The following is a 24,064-nucleotide window of genomic DNA, read 5'->3' as shown; positions in this document are numbered from 1 at the left end:
TCTGCCCAACTGTGATTGCCTCTTTCTTCTCTATTCCCTAGACTTCTTACCTATAAAAAACTGAAAGGTTGAAAATTTGTTAACAGTTTTATTGGGTCTCTCTTCTTGAAAATGCTATGCTCGGTGTGTGTATTCTTTTAGTGTTGTTTCCTCTGCAGAAGTGGGGAGGAAACAAACTTGACTGATCTACTTATCCAACAGACTTGACTCATCCACTTGATAAACAGAAATTCTGTGATTTTTATCCCACATGTAGCTCATTATTTTTAAAACTGTTGCTCAAGGACATGGAAAAGTTTTTAATTTTGCTGGCTATGAAATTCTTGACAAGACTGCCTTTTCTTTAGGAGAACTTCTTAGAGAGTTGCACTGTGACTGTGTCAGTTTAGCAATGTGTTTGTGCTATGCCTGTGTGTACAGGACGTTCAGACCTGCAAAAATTACTTTGTTCAGAATATTGGGACACTCAAAGGATGAGTTAGTCATCAGCATTTGTGTTTAGGTAAAGGAGGCCAAGATCCAGGATTTGGCCAATTAAAAATCACTTGGTAGCAGGTTGCCTCAGGACCCTTCACCTGTGTAACTGCATCTCTTTAGCTCCTTTAGTAACAGCTGATTAGCTTGGAGATTGTACTTAGAATATGTGCAAGAAAGGTCTTGCCTTCTTGTTTCTCAGGAAGGGGGATTATAGCCATGAAGGATCTTAATCTCCCAAACCAATCCTTGTAACATGCAGCTTTTTCCATCTCCATTTCTGAGTTGTTGAGAAGGGGTTGAAGACAGAAATTCTGCTTTTTCTTAGTCAGCAAAGGTGTTTCTTGGAGGCATTTGATGTTGTCATGTGTCCTCAACAGCTCTCATGCTTTGAGGAGGTGTCAGCCCTGCTCCACACATGCAGGCTGACCACACAAATCATCCTGTTTATTATGTGGCAAGACCTTGGTATCCAACTTTCCCTTGATGTCAGAGTCGACTGTGTGGTATGCCTGACTGAAAAGGTCAAGCACTCCTGGTTAGGTTGAAGGGGCTTAAAATAGGCAGCAAACTTGTACTTCATTTAGGCAAAAGACAAGAACGATTTCTGAAGCTAGTTTATTTTATTTGGCAAAGATTGTTAGTCTTGTAGAGTTATGGTAAAATTCAGAGCTCTTACTCACAACAGGTTTTATTTTCAGAAAAGACTGGCTCCCTTCAGACACCTAAGTTAACTACCCAGATCTTAAGAACTCTGTGCCACTTGATAGCACCTACTGTTTGCAAATGCCTGTGCTGTTTTTTGTGCTGTAGTACATTCCAGATGAAGATTTCTTTTATGGTCTGTAATAGCATCATGCAGCTGAGAGTTTATTAATAGTCCACAATTGTCAGTCTGAAAACCTGAATGTATCTATTACAGTCTCAGATCTGAAGTGTGTTCAGTGTGACCTTGCTGTACAGTCAAAATTGTATCACCTTCCCTAGCTTTGTTTTCTTGGGAAAGCTTAAATTGAGCTTGAGGGTAAGGTCAGGTCTTTTTCAAGACTTCTGATCTGCTTAGGTTTTCATATACAGCACTTGATCAGAGCTGTACATAAGTCATTGCAAGCTGAAGTTATCTTACAGGGTTTTTTTTAATGGTGCTGGAGGCATAGTCAAGTGGATTTCTTTCATAGAAATCAAAAATCCTTTGTAAGATTCAGAAGAGTACAAGATACTTGAGTCCAACTTGCTAAAACAAGAAAATATGGAAATTGCTTACTGATCTGTGATGCTAAGTTGGGCTTTTTTACTTAGTATTTTCATCATGATATACATCCAGATTCCCATTGTTTTCCCATCTTGTTGCAAAAAGGCACATTTTCCTGTTCTGAAGGATACATAAGCATCATATCTATGGGCCAAAACCCTGTTGCAGTCTCACTGTGTGTGTCGTGCTCCACTGATCAGATTTATTGTGTAATGTAGAATGTGTGTCTGTACAGGGAGAGTGGTTGTAGAAAAAAAGATCTTGGCTGCATGTTTAACAGAATCTACAATATTGCATGTTTATAAGGTGAATGTTTCCTGTCACCCTGCTTGTCTTGAGTAGATAAAATTGAACTCTGCTAGGGAAGCTTGGCTCACATCAAAGGGCTGAAAAGTTCTTTGTTCTGTCTGTGCTCAAAGCAAGTAATTTCAAGTTATTTTAGACACTGAAGAAGACCAAATAATGCAACTTAAAAAATACAGAGAACCCCTTAAATATCATATTTATTCGCTATGGAATCAAGTTGAAAACTGCCTTGTTTTGGGGCATTGTAGGAGGTCTGCCTAGCGTTTGAGAGATGGAAGTTCATTGTTCATAAAAACAAGAACCTCATGGGCATACTCCTGCATTTACTCTCTTTGCTTTGAAGTTTCTGAGGAAATGCAGTGACAAGATGAGGATTGTCTCAGTTTGTAAAACTAAATAAAGTGTGCAATCTAGCCAGTCATATAATTTAATAAATCTGATCTTCGTAAATCTTGGAGACCTTAATTCATCCTTAGGATATCTTGCTTTTAAACCAGAAAAACTGTATGGCACAGCAATTCTCTTACATATTTCAAATCAGGTTTTTTTGTTGATATTTAAGTACTGCTCCTTGTCTCAAGGAAAAGTTTTATCTTCTTTGTGTGCTGTCAGAAATAAGCAGATGTTATGGAAGCAGAGTTCTTCAATCACGGGACTTTTGTAGCTGTTACTACATAATATTATTTCCTTCAAACGATGGAAGTTGATGGCTGCTGTCCTAGACAGTGTCATGATGTTCTGAAAGAGATGTGTTCTGCTGCCTTACAGAGGGATGTGCACATTGGTGCTCTGCAGATTGCTTGGCACTGGGCATTTGTTAGGAAGGCTGTCTGATTTTAGGGAGTCATTACTGGGTCCTGATGAGGCTTGTCATGAAGAGCACTTCCCAGTACTGCTCGCTGCTTTGACACTGTGTCTATGTGCTAACTGCTTCTTGTAAAGAAACCCACCAGCACCAAATATATTGGGGTTTTTTACTGTCCTTTAAAAAAAATATTTTTAGAGAATCGTTTAAGTATCTTTAATACAGTGTGTAGCAGCTGCTCGAACTCTCCAGATAGAAACCAGGGTGGATGCTTTCCTTGTGGCATGCAGAATTTACCTCAGGTTTTAACTTTTTTGTTGTTTACCTTACAGTAGGGAGTGAAGTGAAAGGGCAGTGATGAAAATTAAGATCAAAGTCATGACGAAGCTTCATGACAATATGATAATTAACCCTAGAGTATGTGGACTTTGCTGTTTGTGGTCTGGCTGAGTGTTCAGAGGTGCTCCAGACTTGCTCAGAACCTGAGAATCGTTAAAGCGCGTTGGGCGCTCTGAATGAATAAAAGAGTGAAAATATGAATGAATAAAAGAAACAACTCTAAGATGAATGAATAAAAGAAGCAATACCAATGTGAATGAATAAAGAACAGCCCGGCCGGCCGGGCGGCCTCGGCCCCGCGGGCCCCGCTGCAGTGCGCGGCGCCGGCCGCGGGGTGGCAGCACCGGCTGCGATTCCCGGCCTCCCGCGCGGGCTCCCTGGGGAAAGGTGCGGGCAGAACTCCCGGCCCCCGAGCACCTGCGGCTGGAATGCGGCATCCCGGGCACGGCCCCCGGGAGCAGCCTCCGAGCACGGCCCCCGGGAGCAGCCTCCGAGCACGGCCCCCGGGAACAGACCCCGGGCACGGCCCCCGGGCACAGCCCCGGGCACGGCCCCCGGCCCCGCGCTGCCCCGCGGCGCTCCCGCGGAGCCCCTGCGTGAGGGAGTGCGGGGGAAGGACGTGCACGAGCGATCCGCAGAAATGTTGCTTTTAAAATACTGCCTTTGGTAAAAATCTCTGACAGTTTTTTCAAGGTTCTTGAGTGATCCGCTTTGCTTGCCAGTTAGTAATGGTTTTAATAATTCTATTAAAAAAAAATCAGGAACAATTCCCCGAACTTAGTTTTATTAATTAGTTTGGTCACACTGCGTTTGTCAGCACGTTTGGAATGTTGCAGTGCTTTGTCCTGCACCCAGCCTTGTAGTTTTGGCGAGGTGATAAAGCTTACCTGCAGTGCAGGTAATTTAATGATAGCCCTAAAGACTTTTTTCTGTCAGAGTAAGTCAAAGCACCTTTGATTTTTATTTTCTTGTGATGTCATGAGGGTAAAAAAAAAAGAAAAAGAAAAAAAAAGAAAAAAAAAGTTCACAGTTCACTGATTAGTCTCAACCTATTCATTTAAAAATTACCAAAACCAGATATTAATTTTTTTCTACCTCCCTATTAGATAGTCTCTGTTTTGTGTACCAAGTAAAATAATGTGACCAGTGTGACCTGGTTCAAGGGGATACCAGTTAGGGTGCTGAAATGGATTAACTGAACCAACTAGCTATTCCTGAAAGGAGATAATAGATAAAATAGTTCCCAATTCCACAAGATAATTAAGGTAGACATGTTCTTTAAAAGCCTGATTTGTAGACCCTTTTATTTCACTGTGGCTGTTTGCACACCAAAACTTAGATGTATGCTTGGTTCAGCAGGATATTTTATTTTTTTGTTTTTTCCAGCGAAAACATCTAAAAAAGTTCAGAGATAGGTGTGGTTTCAATTCTCACAATGATTTTTTTTCCCCATTAAATTAATATTAAATGACCAGTGTTTACTGTCACTGTCTCATTGTTGGAAAACTGCAATTGTCTGAAGACCAGAATTTGTCTCCTTTTATCTTTTAGTGGGCTGCTTTGCTCCATATTTGCCTTTCAGAAAACAACCAATGATTTCTAGCTGAAATGTAATGGTATCCGTATCAGAAAGTTGGAATGATGTTTTTTCATTCCACTTCTGAGCTCAGAGTAAACTGAGAATTTTTGTTTTCACCATTACTGTCTTAGATCCAACCTATATGCATACTTGATTTTTTGCAAAATCTGAATCCAGTTCCCTTTTTAAATGTTTTATCTACTACTTGTGTGCTACAGATATATTATCAACCCCTTTATTTTAAAAAAAAAAAAAGAGAGAGACAGAAAAAAACCCCGTACAATCTTTCTTGGGGGATACCATGTGTATTAAAGTGTAAAGCATGCTATTAGCAGTGTATTTTGCTTTGTATGCTTTTTCTTTAAATGAATAGTGGAGAACTATATTAAAAGTTTAGAAACCTCCTGGAGGTGAATTGTTACCTTTATGCATTGACATTTTTTTTCTTTTGACAAAATTGGGAAGATTGAATAAATTTTAGTGAAACCCATATTCTATCAAGAGCCGAATAAACTTACTTGGCAATGGAATTTTTCTTTGTGCTTGAATTTAAGATTGCAATATAAAAATTCAGAGTAGTGGTATTAAAGTCAGACATATCTGACTGTATAATACAACTGTTTTATAAGTTCAATAGCATTTGTGTAGTTTAACTGAATATTGTTCCTGAGTGTTGTCTTTAAGTGTCACAGTGCAGTTAATAATAAGGTGAAGCTTCACTTTCAATTTATAATCTTTGTTACATTTCTTATAGGAATTACTACATTTTTTTAACTGAATTTTATACAGGATATGGTTTAATACACGGTAGTCTGTTACTTGGCTTAATGTCTGTTAAAAATATTTTTTAAAGTGCTTCTCTGATCTTTTTGTTTTACTACTAAAATGAGCCATAGTTTTCTGAAGGTTTTCTCCTTCGTGCTCATTTGATTAAGTTTTTTTCCCAACATGTGTTTTTTCCTGAACTTAACAAAAAAACCCTGTAAATGAGATGCATGGGCTTTTAAAATGTTGCACATGACAAAGGATGACAAAACTTGAGGATTTTTATTAAGTTTACTCTGGCAGTCTTATTCCTAGAACAGTGAACTTCGTGCTTGCTTACTTATTTACTTATTTGTGGTTGAATCAGTATTTCTGGGATCTCTTTTGTGTATTTATTTGTTTAAAATCTTGAGTTCTGGCAATCAAAAATAAAGCACTTTGTCTCCAGCGCTGCGGTTTTAAATGCTGCTGCTGAATTTTAACCACTGCATTAGATTGAAACCTCCATGCTGTTAACCACTGAGCCAAAATGAAATCGACCACTGCATTGAAATCAGAGTTGGCAGTTGTGTACGGACTTGAAGGAGTTGGTAATAGCAGTGCACCCGCGTTTCTTTAATGGGGTTTTTATTCTCTGTTTTTGGTTTTAATGGTGCCATTTTGATTTAAAGACTGTTTCTTAATAACGATGCACATTTTTATTGAAATATTTTCAATGTAACTTAAGAAGAAAATAACAATAAAGCTATCCGTTAGGAGTGGTTTCCTCAGAAACAAAATGTTCTCGTGCATACTCCCATGATAATGCAGTGTGCTTGTTTTATTTATAAAGCAATCTTGTGTAAGAAGATAAGTAAGATGATTTCTTCATGTCTCGTGAACCTTTATTCATGGTTAAAAATTGTAGAATGTATTTATGTTTTATAGAGGAAGTTTTTCTAAGGAGAGATTTTCAGCTTCTGAATTTACATTTTGTAACTTTCTTTTGAATCTGCTTCACCAAGCATATGAAAAATAAGCCTGCTTGCATGGTTGACCTCTTAGTCTTTTGAAATTTTTGTTTCTTATTAATAGGACTGGATCCCTCCCAATTCAGAGTCCATCACCATTACCATAAAGATGAGAATGATGCCTTGGTTGGTGGCCCAGCTCAGCTCACTGATGAGGAGAAATATAGGGATTGTGAAAGATTCAAGTTTTGCTGCCTCAAATGTGGAACGGAAAATATTTATGACAATGTCTTTGATGGTTCGGTTAGTTGGTTTTTTTGTTTGTTTTGTTTCAGCTCACTGGTGAGGGAGAAAAATGCTTGTAGGGAGAACAGCTTTTTAAACAGGATTCATATGATGTAGAAGATACCATATTGTTTTAGTTCTCCTCCTATTTATAGCTTTGAAGCAGATAATTGCTGATAGGATAGTGCTGAGATATTTTCCCATTTTTGCATTTCAGCTGCATCGTCTCGCAGAACATGTGAGATTTTCTGGCTTCATTAATCTGTTTGCCCACAGTCGTGAATGATTGTTGCTGTCACTTTTTAAAGGAATCCTTATCTTAGCACCTTAGTAACTTCCAGTTCTCTATTTAATAAAACTTTTGTATAGCAATGGCAGTTTCTTACCCTAAATCACAATAATTGGAACAAAGTGCTTTTTAAACTTGTGTTTATCTTGCTACATCCCACCTCCCTTCTTGACAGTAAGATTTTTCTGTGTTATCTTTCCTTCTGTCTCTGTGAATTGAATAAAAAGTCATAGGGGTGCAACATTCTTGTTGAGAAGTTCTGCCAAAAAATGTATCTCTGACCTTGGATCACGACTTGAAAGAGGGCCAAGTATTTAACTCTACAGCATATTATGTGTATTTTAGTCATCGGCAAATTAGCAAGCTTCAGAGTAGTGAAAACCTTGAAACTGAAAGCAAATAAATCTTTTATCTAAATTAAAAGTAATTATTTTAAGTTAATTTGGACAAACAGCAGATGTTTTGCATTTTTTTGAATCAAAATAAAGCGGTCTTTGGAAGCAAGAGGAAAAGACATACAAATCGAGTGATACTTTGTGAATCCTTGACTTTTGTTCATCGCAGCTGTAAATAAGACAGTTAATTGCATGTAGACTTGACAAGTTGCAGATGGGCTAACTGGAGAGGAGTGCATGTCAAACTCGTTAAAAAAAATATATCCCCACCACCAAACAGAACAGAAGAAATCCTGAAACCAAGCCAAAAATCCCCACTATTTCACCTGGAATTAATTAGCGTTGTGAGTGGGGGTTTAGCCAAGATGGCTCACAACAGCTAAGTCTTACCTCGAAGCAAAGTTTTCTGAAAGCTGCATGAGTGTCCAGCCTGCCAGACTGATGTTAAATTAGTGAGAATTACACAAGCTTAATTTTAGCTGTTCACACAACACTTCCAAGTCCTAAAATTCTAATGTCAGGTGTTCAGAAGGTTTTGAAAATAAGGGAATGAGATGGTACAAAACTATAAGAGCTGTACTTTGAACTTGCAGAAAATGAAAGATGTTAATGTGATTTTTTTCTTTAATGAGGTTTGTCTCTACAGCCCTGTTGGTAATTTCATAATTAGTATCTATCAGGTTGATTTCAAAGTTCTCATCAGTAGACTGAGGCTGAAGCTTGTCTCTGATAAAACGATAAACCTGGAGTTTTTTGGGTGGAGATGGGGGAGCATCATTTGTCCACAGATATTTTTTTTTTACTCAGCATCTCTTTTAGAATTATTAACTTAGTGGTGTGTTCTCTAAAAGAGCTTTCCTTAAGAACAGGATGAAATTATTTCTGCCCTGCAGTTTTCCCATATGGGTATGGCCAACCATGATGGAAAGAAAGAAGGTCTAGATATTATGGGCTCTTTAAGACTATTACTTTTAAAGATATAGGTATTTTGTCTAAACTCCCGTGGTAACATCTGTTTCCATCATCAGTCATAATGATGCTGTTTTTACACTTTGTTTTTCAGGGGCGATTTATTGAACCCAGCTTGCAAAGGTGCAGCAAGACAGAATGTGATGAGCCTCCTTTCAGCTATGTGGTTCAAATGAACAATAAGTTACTGTTGGACATTAGACGCTACCTCAGAAAATACTACAGTGTAAGTATGCAGAAAATACTCTGCTATATGAAATGAGTTTTTGAAGTAGCACTGAGTTTTTAGTGACTGTCATGTTAGCCTTTTTTTGTGTTGTGTAAGATAGCAGCATGCAACATCAACCCCCAACTTTCTGAAAATAAAACAATCAGTGAATTAAAAAATTAATGTAGAAAGTTTGTTTTCTCAGTGCATCTTCAAGATAGTTAGATATATTTACATTTTTGTAACTGTGTGTGTCAGCATTATTGCAGATCTAGTAGCTCTCTGTTTTCCAGATTTTTAGCCAGAGTGCATTAACTCTGCTTTTAGGAAAATCTGTGAAGCCTATCAAATATGTAGATACCAGTTACTCATGTAATTGAAATATGATTCTCTGTCTTCAACTCAAATTGATATATATTGTCTTGCATTGTGAAAAGGGAACCCAAATACAGTTCTGTAAAAATTCTTTGGAGAATTTGGAGAAGGGAGATACTATGAATCTTTCTTAATAATGACTGGGAAGGGAAAAAACGAGGAGAAAGATGGGTAGTTAATTAAATTGATGCAGTTCTGTTTTTTTGAGGGGTAGTACAAGAAATCCAAAGTGCCAGTGGTAGTGGTTGGGAAAAAAGGTGTAGTATTTAAGATTTCTGTACTCTCACTGTCCAGCATTAGGAGAAAACCCACCATGCTTTTTAACTTATATCAATGTGTTTTGCATTTCTAATATGCTAGAAGCATCATATTTTGTGTACTGGCATATAGGTATTTTGGTAAAATTTTCATAGAGCATCTCATGCTATTGCCTGGCTGCTTGTTTTGATTGTCCAACACTGCCTGCTTACACAGCTGCAGGATGGACATAAATTTTTAAGACATTCATAATGTTTATGTGCTCATAACTTTTGGTACACCCAAAAAAGTAAATTGTTTTTGAAAATTTGGCCCATACCAAATTTGAATGATGTGCTGAATTTATTGTGTGTTTTCTTAAGTATTACAGAATTCTTTTGCAAACAGCAGCTACAATACTAAGAATTATTATTGTGGTTTAATACTAAGTGAAAGTGTATTAAAGAGTATGTTTTGTGTTATCTTTCTTCTGTACTAGTTCTTATTGCAATTATAGGTGAGTGTTTTCTAAACTCTTCTGAAAGCCTAATAATTTCTGAAGGTAAAAACACTTCTTTTGAAGATCTTAGCATCAAAAGAAGCACAAAACTTTCTAAGACTATTTAAATTCAAGCATTATTTCACAAGGTAGAGATAGATTGTTCCTTTCCCTTGAAGTTAAAGATGACTTGGACAGGTAAAGTCACCAAAATGTGAGATCTCATGTTACTTTATTGCAAAGCCCACCTGTCTGCAAAATTATCATTTTATTAAAGTGTTATTAAATAATGGGTCTAAGTAATATATTTACACCGACTGTTTTTACATGAAAAGTGCTTTTTAGATTCGATATATGTACATAATGATAATAGACTATGCCACATGCTAAATAATTTCAGACATATAAAGTGTTTGAAAACACATGCAGAAGAGATATGATAGTAAACTTGTATGAAGAAAGATGCCTTTAATGGCAGGAGAAGTTCTTACTGCTGATAAGAGCAAAAAGTGATTTAATGTTTTGCACTGTTCTGTTTATATTTTGGTTGTTCTTTTGTTTTCTTTAAAGACCAGACTATGAACCAAACTGTAATGTTTGAATATTGAACATCATAATTTGCTTACATAAATCTATTAAGTATCTTACTACATGGTATATTGGATAATGAAGATAATAAAAAAGAAAATTATTTGTCCATGTAAGTAAAAGCTTCAGATTTTTTTTTTTTGCTAGTGAGAATTTACTTTTAAACTAGTTAGCTATAATCAGGCTTAAAACCATTGTTTTACTGTGCAATACATTCAGACTCTGGAAATGTGAGAGTAATTTCCAGATTGCACATGAATTTTCTTTTTACAAAAGGACTTTTCATGGAGTTGGGCAAGTGTCTTGTTAGCTCCTAGAAAATCAGATGCTAAGACTTTTAGTTTATTCCTTTCATCCAATACTTGTAGTGACTGTATAACAGCTGGAGTTGAAATTCATCAAATGGGTGTTTGCACTAATATATATAATCCTATAAACTATAAAGACACACCCAGAAGTATTATGGCAAAGAACTGTCTGAACAAAACATTTAATGAAACTTTCAGGCTCTTATTAAATAGTCTCCTATTGTAGTAATTGTATCTAAAAGGCACAGAAACACCAATTTATAAGGGTCAAATATATTGTCACTCTATTTTTAATATTTTTTTTAAATTATTTTGTTTATATATTCATCAAATGGCAAATAATACAAAAATGTAAAATGTGAAAATGTGGTTTTTAACCTGTAAATAATGAGCTGCCTTTTATGAATACAGCTCTATCAAGAGCCTTTCAGCCTGATCCACAGCTCACTGAGATAAATAAGTGTACTTTTCTTTCAGTGAGCTTTGAATCAGATTTTTTTTAAAGTGTTTAAGTGTTCAAGATGTTGCTTGTTTTTTCCTTTAGTCTATTGAAATGCTTTATATGTGGCTCTATAAATTTAGGGGCAAGGGGGAGTGCCATAAAATCTAAAAGTAGAAAATCTACTTGCCCTTTTTGGCACATGAAACTGGGTTAAATAAATAAATACAATCATGATATGCTTCCTTTAAAAAGATGCAAATGTAAGGGCATAAATAGAATTTTGTGAGCCTGCTACAATCCCTTTGTTTTTGTAAATGACTCGCCTTTATATGAAAATATCTGCTTCTGCAATCGTTTTTTTGCCATTAAACATTGGTATGTTTTGTTTGACTTCCAAAACATATTTACCATTGCTCCAGTATTTACAGATTTCTTAATGATATTAACAGTACCAATTTTGATAATCTTACTCTTATATGTAAATATATTTTTAAATTACATGGAAAGATTTTATTTCTTCTCAGAAATGCATTTATTCTATGAGAGATTGATCCTGTTGTGTGCTTTTTTTTTTAATTCTGCTTCAGAAGAGCAAATAGATGAAAAGAGAGAGAAACGCTAGCTAATCTAAATTGGGAAATGAAGAGGGCTTTTTTAAGCATGAAAATTTCATCATCTTGTCAGCTGGCAGAATGCCTGCTGTGTGGATTCACAAAGGCTAAGAATTACACTTTCATGAAATTTTCCTCACTAACTGCCCTGGTTAATTTGAAAGATAACCCACTGTTCTAATTCATTCCTCAATTGGGCGGTGCAGGTTTTATCTTTGATCTGACAAAGCATTTGTGTTAATCGTTTTGGCCCTCTACTAGACACTCTTGGGATTGTGCTTTTACAATAAATGTGTCTGTGATAGCTCTTTAGTCTATTATACTTACAATAGATCCATAGAACTGGTAATTAATTCTGTACTGCTTTGGAAATGGGGAAGAATAGGTGTAGCTCTGTCAAGTGCTGCTGGGAAGTTTGTTTAGCTAGTTCATTTTTGAAGTGTTACCCTCAGCCATCAATGAAACATCCATGCTAGGGGAATGGGTAAAAGCTGAAATATGCAAGCATAAATGGAAAAACTGACCAACTTTTTTCCTTAAGCAGGATGTAATTTCATTTATAGTAAGTGAATCTAATTATTGTGTTGGAACTTGTTTTGTGTTTCCCACTGGAATATTTAAATGCTCATTTTTGTACGCTTGGTAAACAAATGCCAACTCTTAGATCTCCTTTTAAACAGCCCTGTAAAAGTCAATATTCATGACAATAAAATTAATCCCATATCTTACCCAGCAGTTGAGGTGTTAGTTTTGCCAGCTAAAAGTAATTGAATAAAAGCCCCCAATATCTTACATATGCCATTTGTGCAGTAGCAAAATTCATACAGAACTGGTTGGACTTGGAAGCGGGTGTCCCTGAAGGAGAAGGTTTTTAATATTTTCTTTTGCTTTTTAATACATGTATACACCTGTAGTATTGTTAGTAGTATCTTTATTGGCTCAAATCTTCTTTTATATAGATGCTCTGTCTATGCTGTCTGATTAATAGTGTGTGACATCTGTTCAACTCTCTATATTTTTCAAAACACATAAAACGATGTGAACTTTAAAAGGGTTTTTAAAAAATACCAAAAAAATCTTGGTCCAACCTGTATTGCAGTGTTTTTGTTTCGCAGTCTTTTTCTACTGGACCACTGTAACCCTCAGGCAGAAGTGAGTTTGAAGGCTATTGAACACTACTAAATAACTTTATACTGTTCAGCTGTGAAAATTCAGTGTTCAATAGCCCTCAAAATTTCTCATTTCTTGCCTGTGGTGGGGTGGTCTACTGCTTGCACGTTAGGTCGCAGTATAAAAGCATTTTCAAGATCTTTGAATTGCCTTTTATATATATATTGCTGTTCTGACTCTTGTGTATATGTTCAAAGCATTTGCATTAGTATTTTGTGCACTTAAAAAAGTAAAATATTTATAAATAAGATAACATAAGAGGCCATGGCATTCACACAGGTTTTGGGATTGCGTGGCATATTTGCTTAAGAGAAGAAAGATGACAGGGCTCATTCTGAACCCGAAATTTCCCACACCTCAGTGAAGTGTATTGCCAAGAACCCTCAGGTGTACACCACATGGGCAGGTGAAAATATGATTGTAGATGATGGTGATGACTTCTGTAATCATGTTGTCACAAGAGTCGTGCATGGAAAGTGTTTTTGTTTGGTGGGTGGGTAGGGATAAGAAATCTCTTCGGTGTGAGGGAAAGGTGTTTCATAGTGGTAATAGTACAATATTTTATTTATTGCTGTGCTATTAGTACTAGAATTATATGGGCATGTGATGAAGAATAGTTGGGACCAGAATTGTGACATCAGCTGATGTAGTAGGCAGAATCAGAGAGCTAGATTCTACCTTCAGATTAACTCCAGGGATTATTTCCAGCCCTTTAGGTATGTATGGAAATAGGTTTTTGAGTATTTTCCAAGTTTGAGCTTGTATTTTGGTTTATACATACAGAAACAGAGTTGTTTATTTTTAGTACTGAAACCTTCCAAGTCAAGGGAGAATTGAGAGCGATTGGATCGAAAGATAAAATATTGATGTGATTCCATTCACAGTTTACTGGGAACCTGAGAGAGAGAAGGGTGGTTGCTACCAGATTACCAGGAATTTCCTCCTCCCCTCCACAGCAGTACTTTGTGATCCTCTCCTTGACTGAGGATAACAAATGAGTTTTGTTTGGAATCAGGTTGTGGTTAAGCAGGAGGAAGTTAGAAATACCTTGATTATTGAACAGGGCAGTCAGTATTCTACCTTATGAAAGTGTAATACATCTATCATAATTTATGTTTATTGAATAATAAAAGATAACCCTTTTGGTCATGGTGTGTAGTGCATTTTGGGGATGAGAAAGCAGTTATTTGTCACAGCACTCATCGAGTCCATTAACTGGAATCGATTCGCTATTACTGCAACTTCTCCATGATCTGCCCTGTAAAGGAATTGTTTGGTTCAGACTTCCAGCATCAATATGATTTTTAGTGAAGTGTTTCAAAGTAATGATCGATACGTCTTTACAAAGGGTTTAACTCTCCTCATGGGATTTTACCAGTCGTGACGGACATGCATCCAACTTGCAGGTGGTTGAGAGAGGCTGAGTATGACTATGCACTCCAAATTTTTGCCACTGAGAATGAGTTAACATAAGCAAAGAAACAGAATCTGTACTTAGTCCCCAGTCTGGGACCTTGCCAGAGAAGGCTTAATGACACTAGATATCTCTGTCAGCTCTTTGTAGAAAAGGCTCCCCAGGCTGGCCACCGCATGGATCAGGTTCTGAGAAATGTGGATTGCTTCAATAGAGTAAAAACTAACTTTGTAATTTCCTCTGTAGGTAGAATGCAGGAATGTAAGGACTTATTATCACAATAATTTATCTGCTTAGGCTTATAAATGGCAGTATTGTGAACACCGTGTTACAGGAAGTGTGCCTGGAGGTAAATATGGTTGTGGTTATGATTGCCACCAAGTGTGTAATGTTTACCTAGGTGATTGAATCACTCATCTAATAACAAGATGTTGCTGTCTTCAGAGGATTACAGAAAGCACAGTCTTTGAAGGTACTCTGTTGGAACTGATCTGTTGCCCCGGTCAAAGCAATGATGAATTTCAGCAACACTTGGAGAGGAGGTTTGTGCTGCAGTAGAGGGATGCAGTTGTTGCTCAGTGTATCTGATCTGGCTTTAAACTGACTACAAAGTGTGTAGCTGTGGTGTACCAGCTACATTTGTACAGCATTTGTTATGAGATTCTGTAGCCAAGAATTTAAAGTCTTGCGCAGATCTGTGCATCTTGTGGAGAGATGTGCTACAATGGCATTACTGGTGGTGCTTGAGAGAGAGCTAGCAAATGTGTCCTGCTTTGGATACCTTGGATTGACAGAAGTGCTACAGATACTATATAGATTTGGAGGATTTGCTGCTTTTGAGTCTATTTTAATAACAAATAATGAATCACAAGAGGGTTTATTAAAAATCACTGGTCTTGAACGGATTGTTGTTCATCTTTCTTTTTACAGGAGTTTTAGAGAGCCATTTTAAATAATTTTAGATTTTTCTGTTCAATTTAAAGTTTGATGGAAAATTATCCCACTAGTCTATAATTAGAGACATTACAAGAAGGAAGAGTCCAAATAGTCTGAATAAGGAATAAAGTAAGTCTTAAAACCACCAGTTCTCATGGAATTCTGATGTAGTTAATGCCTATAGTAACTTGGACCAACCGATTACTGAAATACCAGACCAGCTTGAGTCTGTATGAGTCTACAGAACTTTTAATAGACATTTTTTTAATAAAAAATCTCCAGCTTGCCAAGAGATTACACAAGTACACAAGTTCTGTTGGGCTTGAATGCTTGATGCTGTTGATGTGTGTATAACCAGGCATTCTTACAGTGCCTAGGCACGTTGCATCTATCAGGACAACCAGAGTTAAAATCTGGTTTTCTCTGGACATAGTTCCATCCTTAAGAATAAGTTTGCTAAAAGTGATGTGCTTATCAGAAATGTTTTCTTAGAAGTCACTATTGATATGGAGATCCATGGTTGATTGCTGATTTTAGAAAGTGAAAATAAATTGATTTAATCCCTTTTTTAAAAATCCAATACCTAAAGTGGCACCATCTGTGGTAATTCAGAATTTAATGGGCATATAAAAGGAAAAAATAGATTGTTTTGTAATAAGTGAAGTAAATCTATGTTACCTATCCTAAAGTTTCTTGATCTTAATAATGAATTTTCCTTCAGCTTCAAAAGTAAACTTAAAATAAATTTTACAGTATTTGGGAAACTGTTTTTCATTCAGTTGCCTTCTTTTTGTAAACAGTTTTGTTTGATGCTGTCTTTCATAGTCCACTTTCCTAAAGATAATTGAATAAGAAAATCATGGGGTTGGGAGACAATGGAGGGCATATGCAAAAAACTTCATCTATGTTTGCCCTAAAATGTTTTTCCTTTTGGCATATTGGGAATGGGTTTTGCAGGTGTTTATTTTTCTCCTGCTCTTAGATGTTTAAAGAATTATTTTCATTTTTTTCTGGTTTCAAGCAGTTACCGTTGCCAAAAATAATTATAGCAATGTTCAGTCACTCTTCTATTTCTTGATAAAACACTCTTAGAAAAATTAAATAAGGTGTTCCTCAACAGAAGTTATTTCAGTATTCAATATCTTGTCATAAGGAAGCTTTGTAGTTAGAAGATAATTTTAAAAACTTTTATTTAACTTCATCTAAGCAGCTGTTTAGTATTTGGTGCAGTGAGGGAAAAATGGGTGAGTAGGTCATTATTTGAGTATTTGAACTTGTCAAGTGGGGAGTACTTCAGACCTTTCAGTTTGGTTCCTGGAATTAAGTTTATGTATGTGGAAAAACCTCTGAGCAATGAGTCTGGGCAGCACCATTTAGCTACACTTCTGCCTTTGTGTGCTCATTCATGTGCTGTGGGAGGGGGAAAGTGACCCTTGAGCTGGGTGAGACTTCTGGGGAATTACTAATTTTTCATTTATGGTGGCCAAGAGAAGTAGTACCAGCTATAATGCAACAATTTTTCTATAAGATATCCTGTATCCTAGGAAACAACATGGTCAATTTTAGCAGCCTGTGCTGTGTTAAGAGTTGACATTGGTTACTCTTCCTGATTCATGAAACCTGTAGTTCTACAGGTTTGTTTGAAAGGAATAGTTATAAGAGCATGTGAAGTTTTGGATCATCTGAGATTAAAAAGAGATATTACATTGTCCTGGGTTGATTATGATGTTAAATTGTATCCCCATTCGTCCACCTAACCCAGACACAGGTTCTGTATTCTTAAAATTCCATCTGAGAGTAAAAGTGAGTGGAAAAGAAGCACCAAGTCTGTTATCAGACTGTACTTGCTCCCCCCGCATTGGGAGTTTTGACTACAGCGCAGACAGACAACAAGACACAGATCGCCTTGGCTTCCCAGCTAGCCGGAGCAGAGAGGTCTTCCTGGACTGTTTTCTTTCCCTTTCTCTGAAACAAATCGAACCTGCTCTGGACTGGGGACTCGGGGGAGCATTGGGAGCTTGCACCCGTGGACTACCGGGAGCCCAGCCTGGGCAGCGGCATTTTCCAGCGCCAGAGGGACTGATAACAGAGCCAACACCCCCAGGAAAGAGACCCTCTGAAGTTTGTCATCTCTTCTGAAGGGCAAGAGGTTTTGTAATTTGATATCATTCATTTTTGTGCTGGGTAGTGCTGTGCCTGTGAAATAAACAGGTTTTTTCCACTTCTCTCAGAGAAATCTCTTCCCGAACCAGTTGGGGGGTGGGGGGGAAAAGGGCCACGTGGGTTTGCTTCGTGGCAGGGGAGCCCCACTGGAGGTTTTCTCCCAAATTTGCCCTAAACCAGGACAAATACATCATCTTAATTGAGATTGTTCCTGTCTGCAGGAAGAAATGGTGAATACTTTTACATTAGATTTCATAGGCTTCATAGAAGAGTTTTAGATTTACTTCAGTGTCTTCTTCAGAAGTCAAGATGCACAAGGTCTGTTTTCTGCATTGTACCAGTGTTTCCTGCAGTGGATTTGTGCAAGCGGATTATTTTTTTAGGCATTAAGCAAATAACTGCTTTGTGTGCCTGCTTTGGGAGATAGAGTGATTTGAGTGCAGAACCTTATTCCAGTATTGATAGTCAGATAGTAAAACTGTGCTTCAAAACAGTTGTGGGCCCATATGTAGCATGTGTTGTGTTGGTCTCTGTGAAGGTTCGCTAGGTTGGTCTTCAGATTACATTTCATTGTATGGCATCTACTGAAGAGGTTAACTTGTACATTTTACTGATCGTTAGTTAATCTAGTGCTTTTATTCAATCAAACATGGGGTTTTTGCACTGTTTCTTTTGTGATTTGAGCCTGGTGAAGGGGCAGCTCTGCCTGTGCTTTACTCCTGTGCATTCTGTGATGGCACACTATTTTAAAGGCCTTTTTGTTGCTACAGATAAACCTCCCCTATTTCCATGCTGTGCTTAAGATTATTGTGTCTTCAGTCTGCCTGCAGCTACTTCATCCTATAACATAAGGCAAAAAAGAAAACAAAACCAAAACTGTAGTCCTGCTAAAACTCTCAGAGCAGCTTAATGACAGTCTTGTTCACTTTGCTGTGTATGAGCAGTTTCAGCTATCCAGCTATATCCAGTCTAGGGGAGTGTGTTGGACTTTGAATCCATAAATGTATGAGAGAAACGTTTCTGAAGTCTTCTAAAGGTGTGCTAGGTTTCTACATGAAAATTAAGGTTCTGCAGAATTTGACAAGTAGATGTTTTCCATTTTTCCTGAGCAAAGTCACTAGTTTTTAAAGTGGCATCTGCAAGAGACATCACAAATTCCTGACTGTCAGCAAAGGTCTCCAGATAGGAATGTTTATGCAGTGGCTGAACTAATTCCAGCTGAAAATAAAAATCTCAGTTTCAGAATTGTAGCAGATACTTGGAATGCCTTGCATATGTACCTTCCACCTCCTGTGGAACAGTACAAACCAAATGTTGATGTTTGAAGATCAATTTGTTTTTTATACTAGACCAGAAAACAATATATCTTTGTCTTGTCTTTTCCCAATCTGTATTGGTGTCTCAAGGTCAATTATGGAATATAAGAAAGTATGAACTCCCAAACAAACCTACGTAATTAATACATCCACTCTACAGCAATATCATCCCAGACATTGATGTAGCTGGCATTTTTCTTGTGTTCTTTTTTCATTTATCACTTATAACCACCTGTCTTAGAAGATTATATGCATGCACATGTTGGAGAGCATTTTTGTGATAATATGCTCTCTTCTTGTAATGAAAATTTGGTCAACCTAACAATATTATTCCTTTTATCCTCATTTGATTTAATTTCCTCTATTAATGCCTTAATTTTGGATTATGTGTATTTATAATGTCTTTCTTAAGATGTTTGCATTAGCAACACTTAATTTCTGCACTCTGACTTGAATGTGAAGTATTCAGCATTGTGCATATTTTATAGTTAGTATGTTTTAATTGTTTAAATTTTTAGAATTTACTGGATTTGGAAGAATTATCTGAGAGGACAAAACAGGAGGTGGAGTCAAGTGGAGGTGTATCCTCATCAGCTCTGCAGTCAGCCCCCATTCCTCTGAGTGCAAGGCAACCCAGCTGTGAGGATTGCTGGCCACACTCACTCTCATCAGAGAGAGAAAGAGGTGGGGGGTGGGGAGAGAGAGAAAATTAGCAAGACAAAATTCCTTTCTATCAATCCTGTCTTTACACAAATTCAGACTTCTGAGTTCCCATACGTGAGTGTGTAACTTAATTTCCAAATTACATGATGAAAGCACATCTGTCCCAAAATTAATACCTCTTGAGAATATCATAATTGTATATACTGAAAATAATTAGTATCTGTAATTTGCAAGTCATAAATGTCTAATTTTTAGCGAAGTTGTTTGTTTCCATTTAAGATAAATTCTCAATTTAATATCCAAAGCAACATTTGACTATACTACAAAGGGGCCAGAATTGTTTAAAATCACAGAACCCCCAGGCCCCCCAAAATGCAGAGACACAAAATGGCATCTGCTGGGTTCTGTTGCAGAATAAGATGTTAGATTTCTGCAATAAATTTGAATTGCTGTAATAATTTCTATTGGATAACATATTTTTTCTCATACTGGGACAATCCATGCTGGATGCTCTTGCAGTAGAACTGGCAGACACCAAGCTACCCACTACTGACCACCTATTAAGCACAAAGATTGAATGTAGGAAATTCTTTTTATGTGTGCATCCATCTTCTATCTGAGTACTAATAATGTCATTAAGATTAATACAACTATTTAGAAATATTAGATAGTGTTCCAGTAGTTCATGCATTGTTGATGATGCTTTCTCACACTGTTCTTTAGTATTTGCATATGGTTTTTATGCTTTCTTGAAGCAATTAATCAAATTCCCCCTTGTTCCTACTGCTTTTTTTGTTTCTTTTTCTTTCTGTGATAAGAGATCACCATTTGTACTGAGTTGTTCCTTTTGGGAATCACCTTGTTAGGATTTTGGTTTGGTTTTTTTTAACCCCATCAGTTAAGTGGCAGAAATAAACTGTACTGTGATATGGTCCTTGAAAGAGTTTAGTGTATGATTAAACATAATGTGGTTTTAACATCCTTTCTCTGTCCACAAACCCCAAGTAAAAAGTGCTGAAATATCTTGTAGAAAATTAATAATTTAAATTCTGTATATTCTGATTTGTCTTTGGAGGCTTCCCAACAAGAGTGGTCAGGCATGCCAAGACTTAGAAAATAAGTCTGTGTTGTCTGAAGGGATTTCTCTGAAGTTGTATTTTCAATGTTCATCCTATGTCCATTTCTGAAGGGCTTTATGAGGCTCATGGCAATGTACCACCCAGCAATCAGATGTCATTCAGAAAAATGCTTGAGTAGCAAATACCTGTTTGAGGAACATCTGAGACTGCAGTGAAGATATGGAAAATGATCTAGGGAGTGATTACAAGCTTTCATAATGAGAAGTGCATTTAGTTTTTATATAAATTAAACTGGGTCTTTCCAGACACAGGTCTGTGCATGAGAAGCCAATATCATAACCGAGGCTTTGTCTCTCGTATTGATGGGGTCAGTGTGATTACTGGCCATTTTTGTTTTTTAAAGACAAAAGGCATCTAGACAGGTCTCTCTCCTTCCCATTCTTTTCACCCTAATTTTAATTGTAGGTAACTCTTTAGCTGTGATGTCTCTAGTTTTCTCCTCGTGGTGAGTCACTGAACTATCTGTAACAGATCAAACATGATACAGCACTTAGGACACTTTTAAAAACTGTGTTTTGACAGGAAAGATCTTCAGAGGCAGCACAACATCCTTAAAATAAATTAGTGAAAGAAAATGCAGGCTCATAGATTGATTGAAAGGCTTAGGTTGGAGGGGACTTTAAAGATCATCCAGTTCCAGCCCCGCTGCTATGGGCAGGGGTGTCACCCATTAGATCAGCTTGCTCAGGGCCCCATCCAGCCTGACTTTGAACACTGTCAGGGATGTAGCTCTCCTCTTGTGTTGGTAGTTTCTTCATACTACTTCTACCAGACTTCATTAGCTGTTATTAGGACATTTCAGCTATGCCTGAATAGTGACACTAACAAATGAGTTTTGCTTTTTGTCTCTTAAGTGTTTTGGAATTCTTAGGAAAGATTCCTTTTGGATTATAAAAGTTCTTAAAAAATCTTAAGTATTACACATTTAATGAGTACATCTAATTTGACTTTTTGGGCAAAAGTCAGTGTCTTCACAAGAAATCTGTAAAATGTCTTGCTGGACAAGGTTGTTTGACCTTACAAGATACCAGCACATGCACAAAGGTAAACAAATTCCTTCATTCCCCATTCTGTTCTGTATTGTTGCTTTCCACACTGACTGCTCAGTTGAGATCTTCCATATCTTTCTGTTGTTCTCAAACATTTAAGCATATTTAATAGAAGTACTTGTTTATTTTGTCTAATGCTTTAAAAAAATATAAATTTTAACACATTTCCTGAACAGAACAATAATATAATTTTTTCCAGCTGCTTAGAAAGTCATTAAATGGGAGAAATACGTTAACTTCTATAGGGGGTCTTTCTACTGTAGAATTCTTTCTTACATTGCCTAAAGGAAGATGTAGGCCTAATGTTGTTTCTTCTTAGTTCTATTTTTTAACCCAACATCCCTTTAGAGCAAAGCTGTATTAAAACTATCAGATTATCAAACTCTGCTACTTCTTCAGAGAACCTTGGGGCCAGCCTCAGATATTTTACTGCTTTTACATACATCACAAGAGAATGACAAGAATATGCTTTCATTGAACTTCACATGTTGTTTGGCCAATCTTCTATAATCCAGTAAATACAAATTGTACCCTGATTATCCATCTATGTCTGTCAAGCACATTTTAATGGATGAGCGAGTGAGTCAAATTCTATGCATGAAAATATACAAATATGCAAAATATGGGTCTAATTACAAGGCTGCTGAATTTACACAAGGTCAGGTAAACAAGGCACTCTGTAATGATTATTAATTGTTAATAATGCCTTTGGCAAAACACATTCTTGCTTTGAACACCTAACAGCTTTGCATTTTTAGTTATATGAAACAGCCAGATTGGTCAACTGTTGAAAAAGATTAAAGACCTCACCTCTGTAATTGCTTATTAATTTTATCTGAGTATTAGGTAGGATACTGTTCTGAAAAATTAAAGTACATTCTACAGTTAAGTGTGAAAGTTCCACAGTAAAAATCAAATACATACAATATCATTCATTCCTTGAATAAATGAATAAATTAACTTACAGATAACTTGTTTCCTCATAAGGTAGTCCTAGAAGCTCTTTCTGTCTCATCCTATGTGATGAAGAACCATTTTTTTCTGAGTTATCATTATCCTTTGAAACAGTTGGGGTTTTTTTTAAGGTATTCAGTCTATCCTGTCTGAATTCTGTTGCTCTTTCCTTCAGCATCATCCATGTATATTTTAAACTTACCTCTCCTTTGGTAAATTGTAAATATTTGTCATCTGGCTCTAAGACAGAATAATTTGCGGGTAAGCAGAGAAAAAAGGCTGAAATGGGAAACGTGGTTCCATTGTTAAATGAAATTAAACCATGCAAATAAAAATTCATTTTCTTCATATGTTATAATACTGGATTGCAAGGTTGAATGAGCACTTAATTTGGACAGGAATGGTGGGGGTGGTTGCAGGTAGAAAAACATCTATAAGCCATTTCATAGTTTCGCCTGACATTTTCTCCTGGTGTTGCAAGTCAAGTTCTCTCCTGTTGCAAACTGAGCAGCAGCCAAAGCTTTCTTTCAGCAGTACTCCTTGCTTATTGTAACACTACCACAGTCCTAAACTAATGTATTTTGAAGATGAAACAAGGTTGAACATCATGAGAAATAAAGTATTCAAATTCGGTTTAAATACTGAGAAAATGGTTAAATTTTTAATGTTTGGTCATTGCAGGCAAATGACATAGACTGGCTAAATATTAAACTATGAGTTTTATTTAATGAAGGGATTTGCCCAGTGTAGTATTGGTCTCTAACATTAGCTGTATGCTTAATGATTGAAGGAACTGCCTCCAAGACTATTTTTCTAGTAAAACCTTTGGGAGGAGATGCAGCTGCCTAGTTAGCAGATGACTTTCCTGATAAAACACAAGTGTTTTCATGTGTATGGCTGTGTGAGTCTGTGCAGATACAGCTTCTGTCTGGCTTGACACTTTGTGTCAAGGAGTTCCAAAGGCTATTTGAGAGAGTTGAAAATGTTTGTTTTTCACTGCTGTGGTTTTGTCATATTTTCAGCTTCACTGCAATTCTGTTTTGAATTGCAAAGAAAGGTAAACAAAACAACAAGTTTATCATCTGTATACTGTATTGTCCACACCTGTAGTCTTTCTTTTGTCAGCTTCTGTTTTCATGGACTGTCTTTTGCACTCCTTTTATTCCTCTTTTGCCAGGATAGTGGTGGGTAAATATCAGCAAGCAGTGGCGTTCTCTTAAGTGAGCCATGGTTTTCATAGGTACACAAAGGCCATGCCTGTTTATCAAAATCATTTTCACCTTCTGTTTTCTCAATATTCAAGTATAGAATTGCTTGTAGATTGTTTTTAGCACTGCAGTGATCAGACTTAGGGCAGCTACTATATTAAACATTTTTCAGTTTCTCATATTTATCTTCTATTAGTCTGTTAATCCTGAGAATTTGTAATAAAAATCTTTCCACTAGACAAAATTTGCCCTTTTTTGTGATACTTTTTGTGCCACGCTTGTTCCTCTGAAGCTGCTCTTCCATATTTTCAAATGTTAGCAGAGAGTGATGTTATTTCACTGTATCTGTTATGTTTATAACTACAGCAAAAATTAT

The 24,064-nt window shown here is 36.7% G+C and overlaps 1 protein-coding gene across 10 annotated transcripts in view; it reads left to right on the top strand.

Moving 5' to 3' along the window:
* Positions 1-24,064, top strand: part of POLA1 (DNA polymerase alpha 1, catalytic subunit) — a 194,555-nt gene that overhangs the window by 85,475 nt on the left and 85,016 nt on the right. For 8 of the 10 annotated variants that reach the window (XM_086879853.1, XM_086879846.1, XM_086879848.1 and 5 more), the window contains exons 33-34: positions 6,595-6,773; positions 8,503-8,634. In XM_086879853.1, coding sequence (XP_086735979.1) covers positions 6,595-6,773; positions 8,503-8,634 — 311 coding nt within the window. Of the gene's footprint in view, positions 1-6,594; positions 6,774-8,502; positions 8,635-19,193; positions 20,275-24,064 lie in introns of those variants that run through there. The other 2 variants (XM_086879852.1, XM_086879851.1) reach the window with 1 other exon arrangement.

This window comes from Cyanistes caeruleus, chromosome 3 (assembly GCF_971803275.1).
Source record: "Cyanistes caeruleus chromosome 3, bCyaCae1.hap1.1, whole genome shotgun sequence".
NCBI lineage: Eukaryota > Metazoa > Chordata > Aves > Passeriformes > Paridae > Cyanistes > Cyanistes caeruleus.
This window is presented reverse-complemented; position numbering and strand designations above follow the sequence as displayed.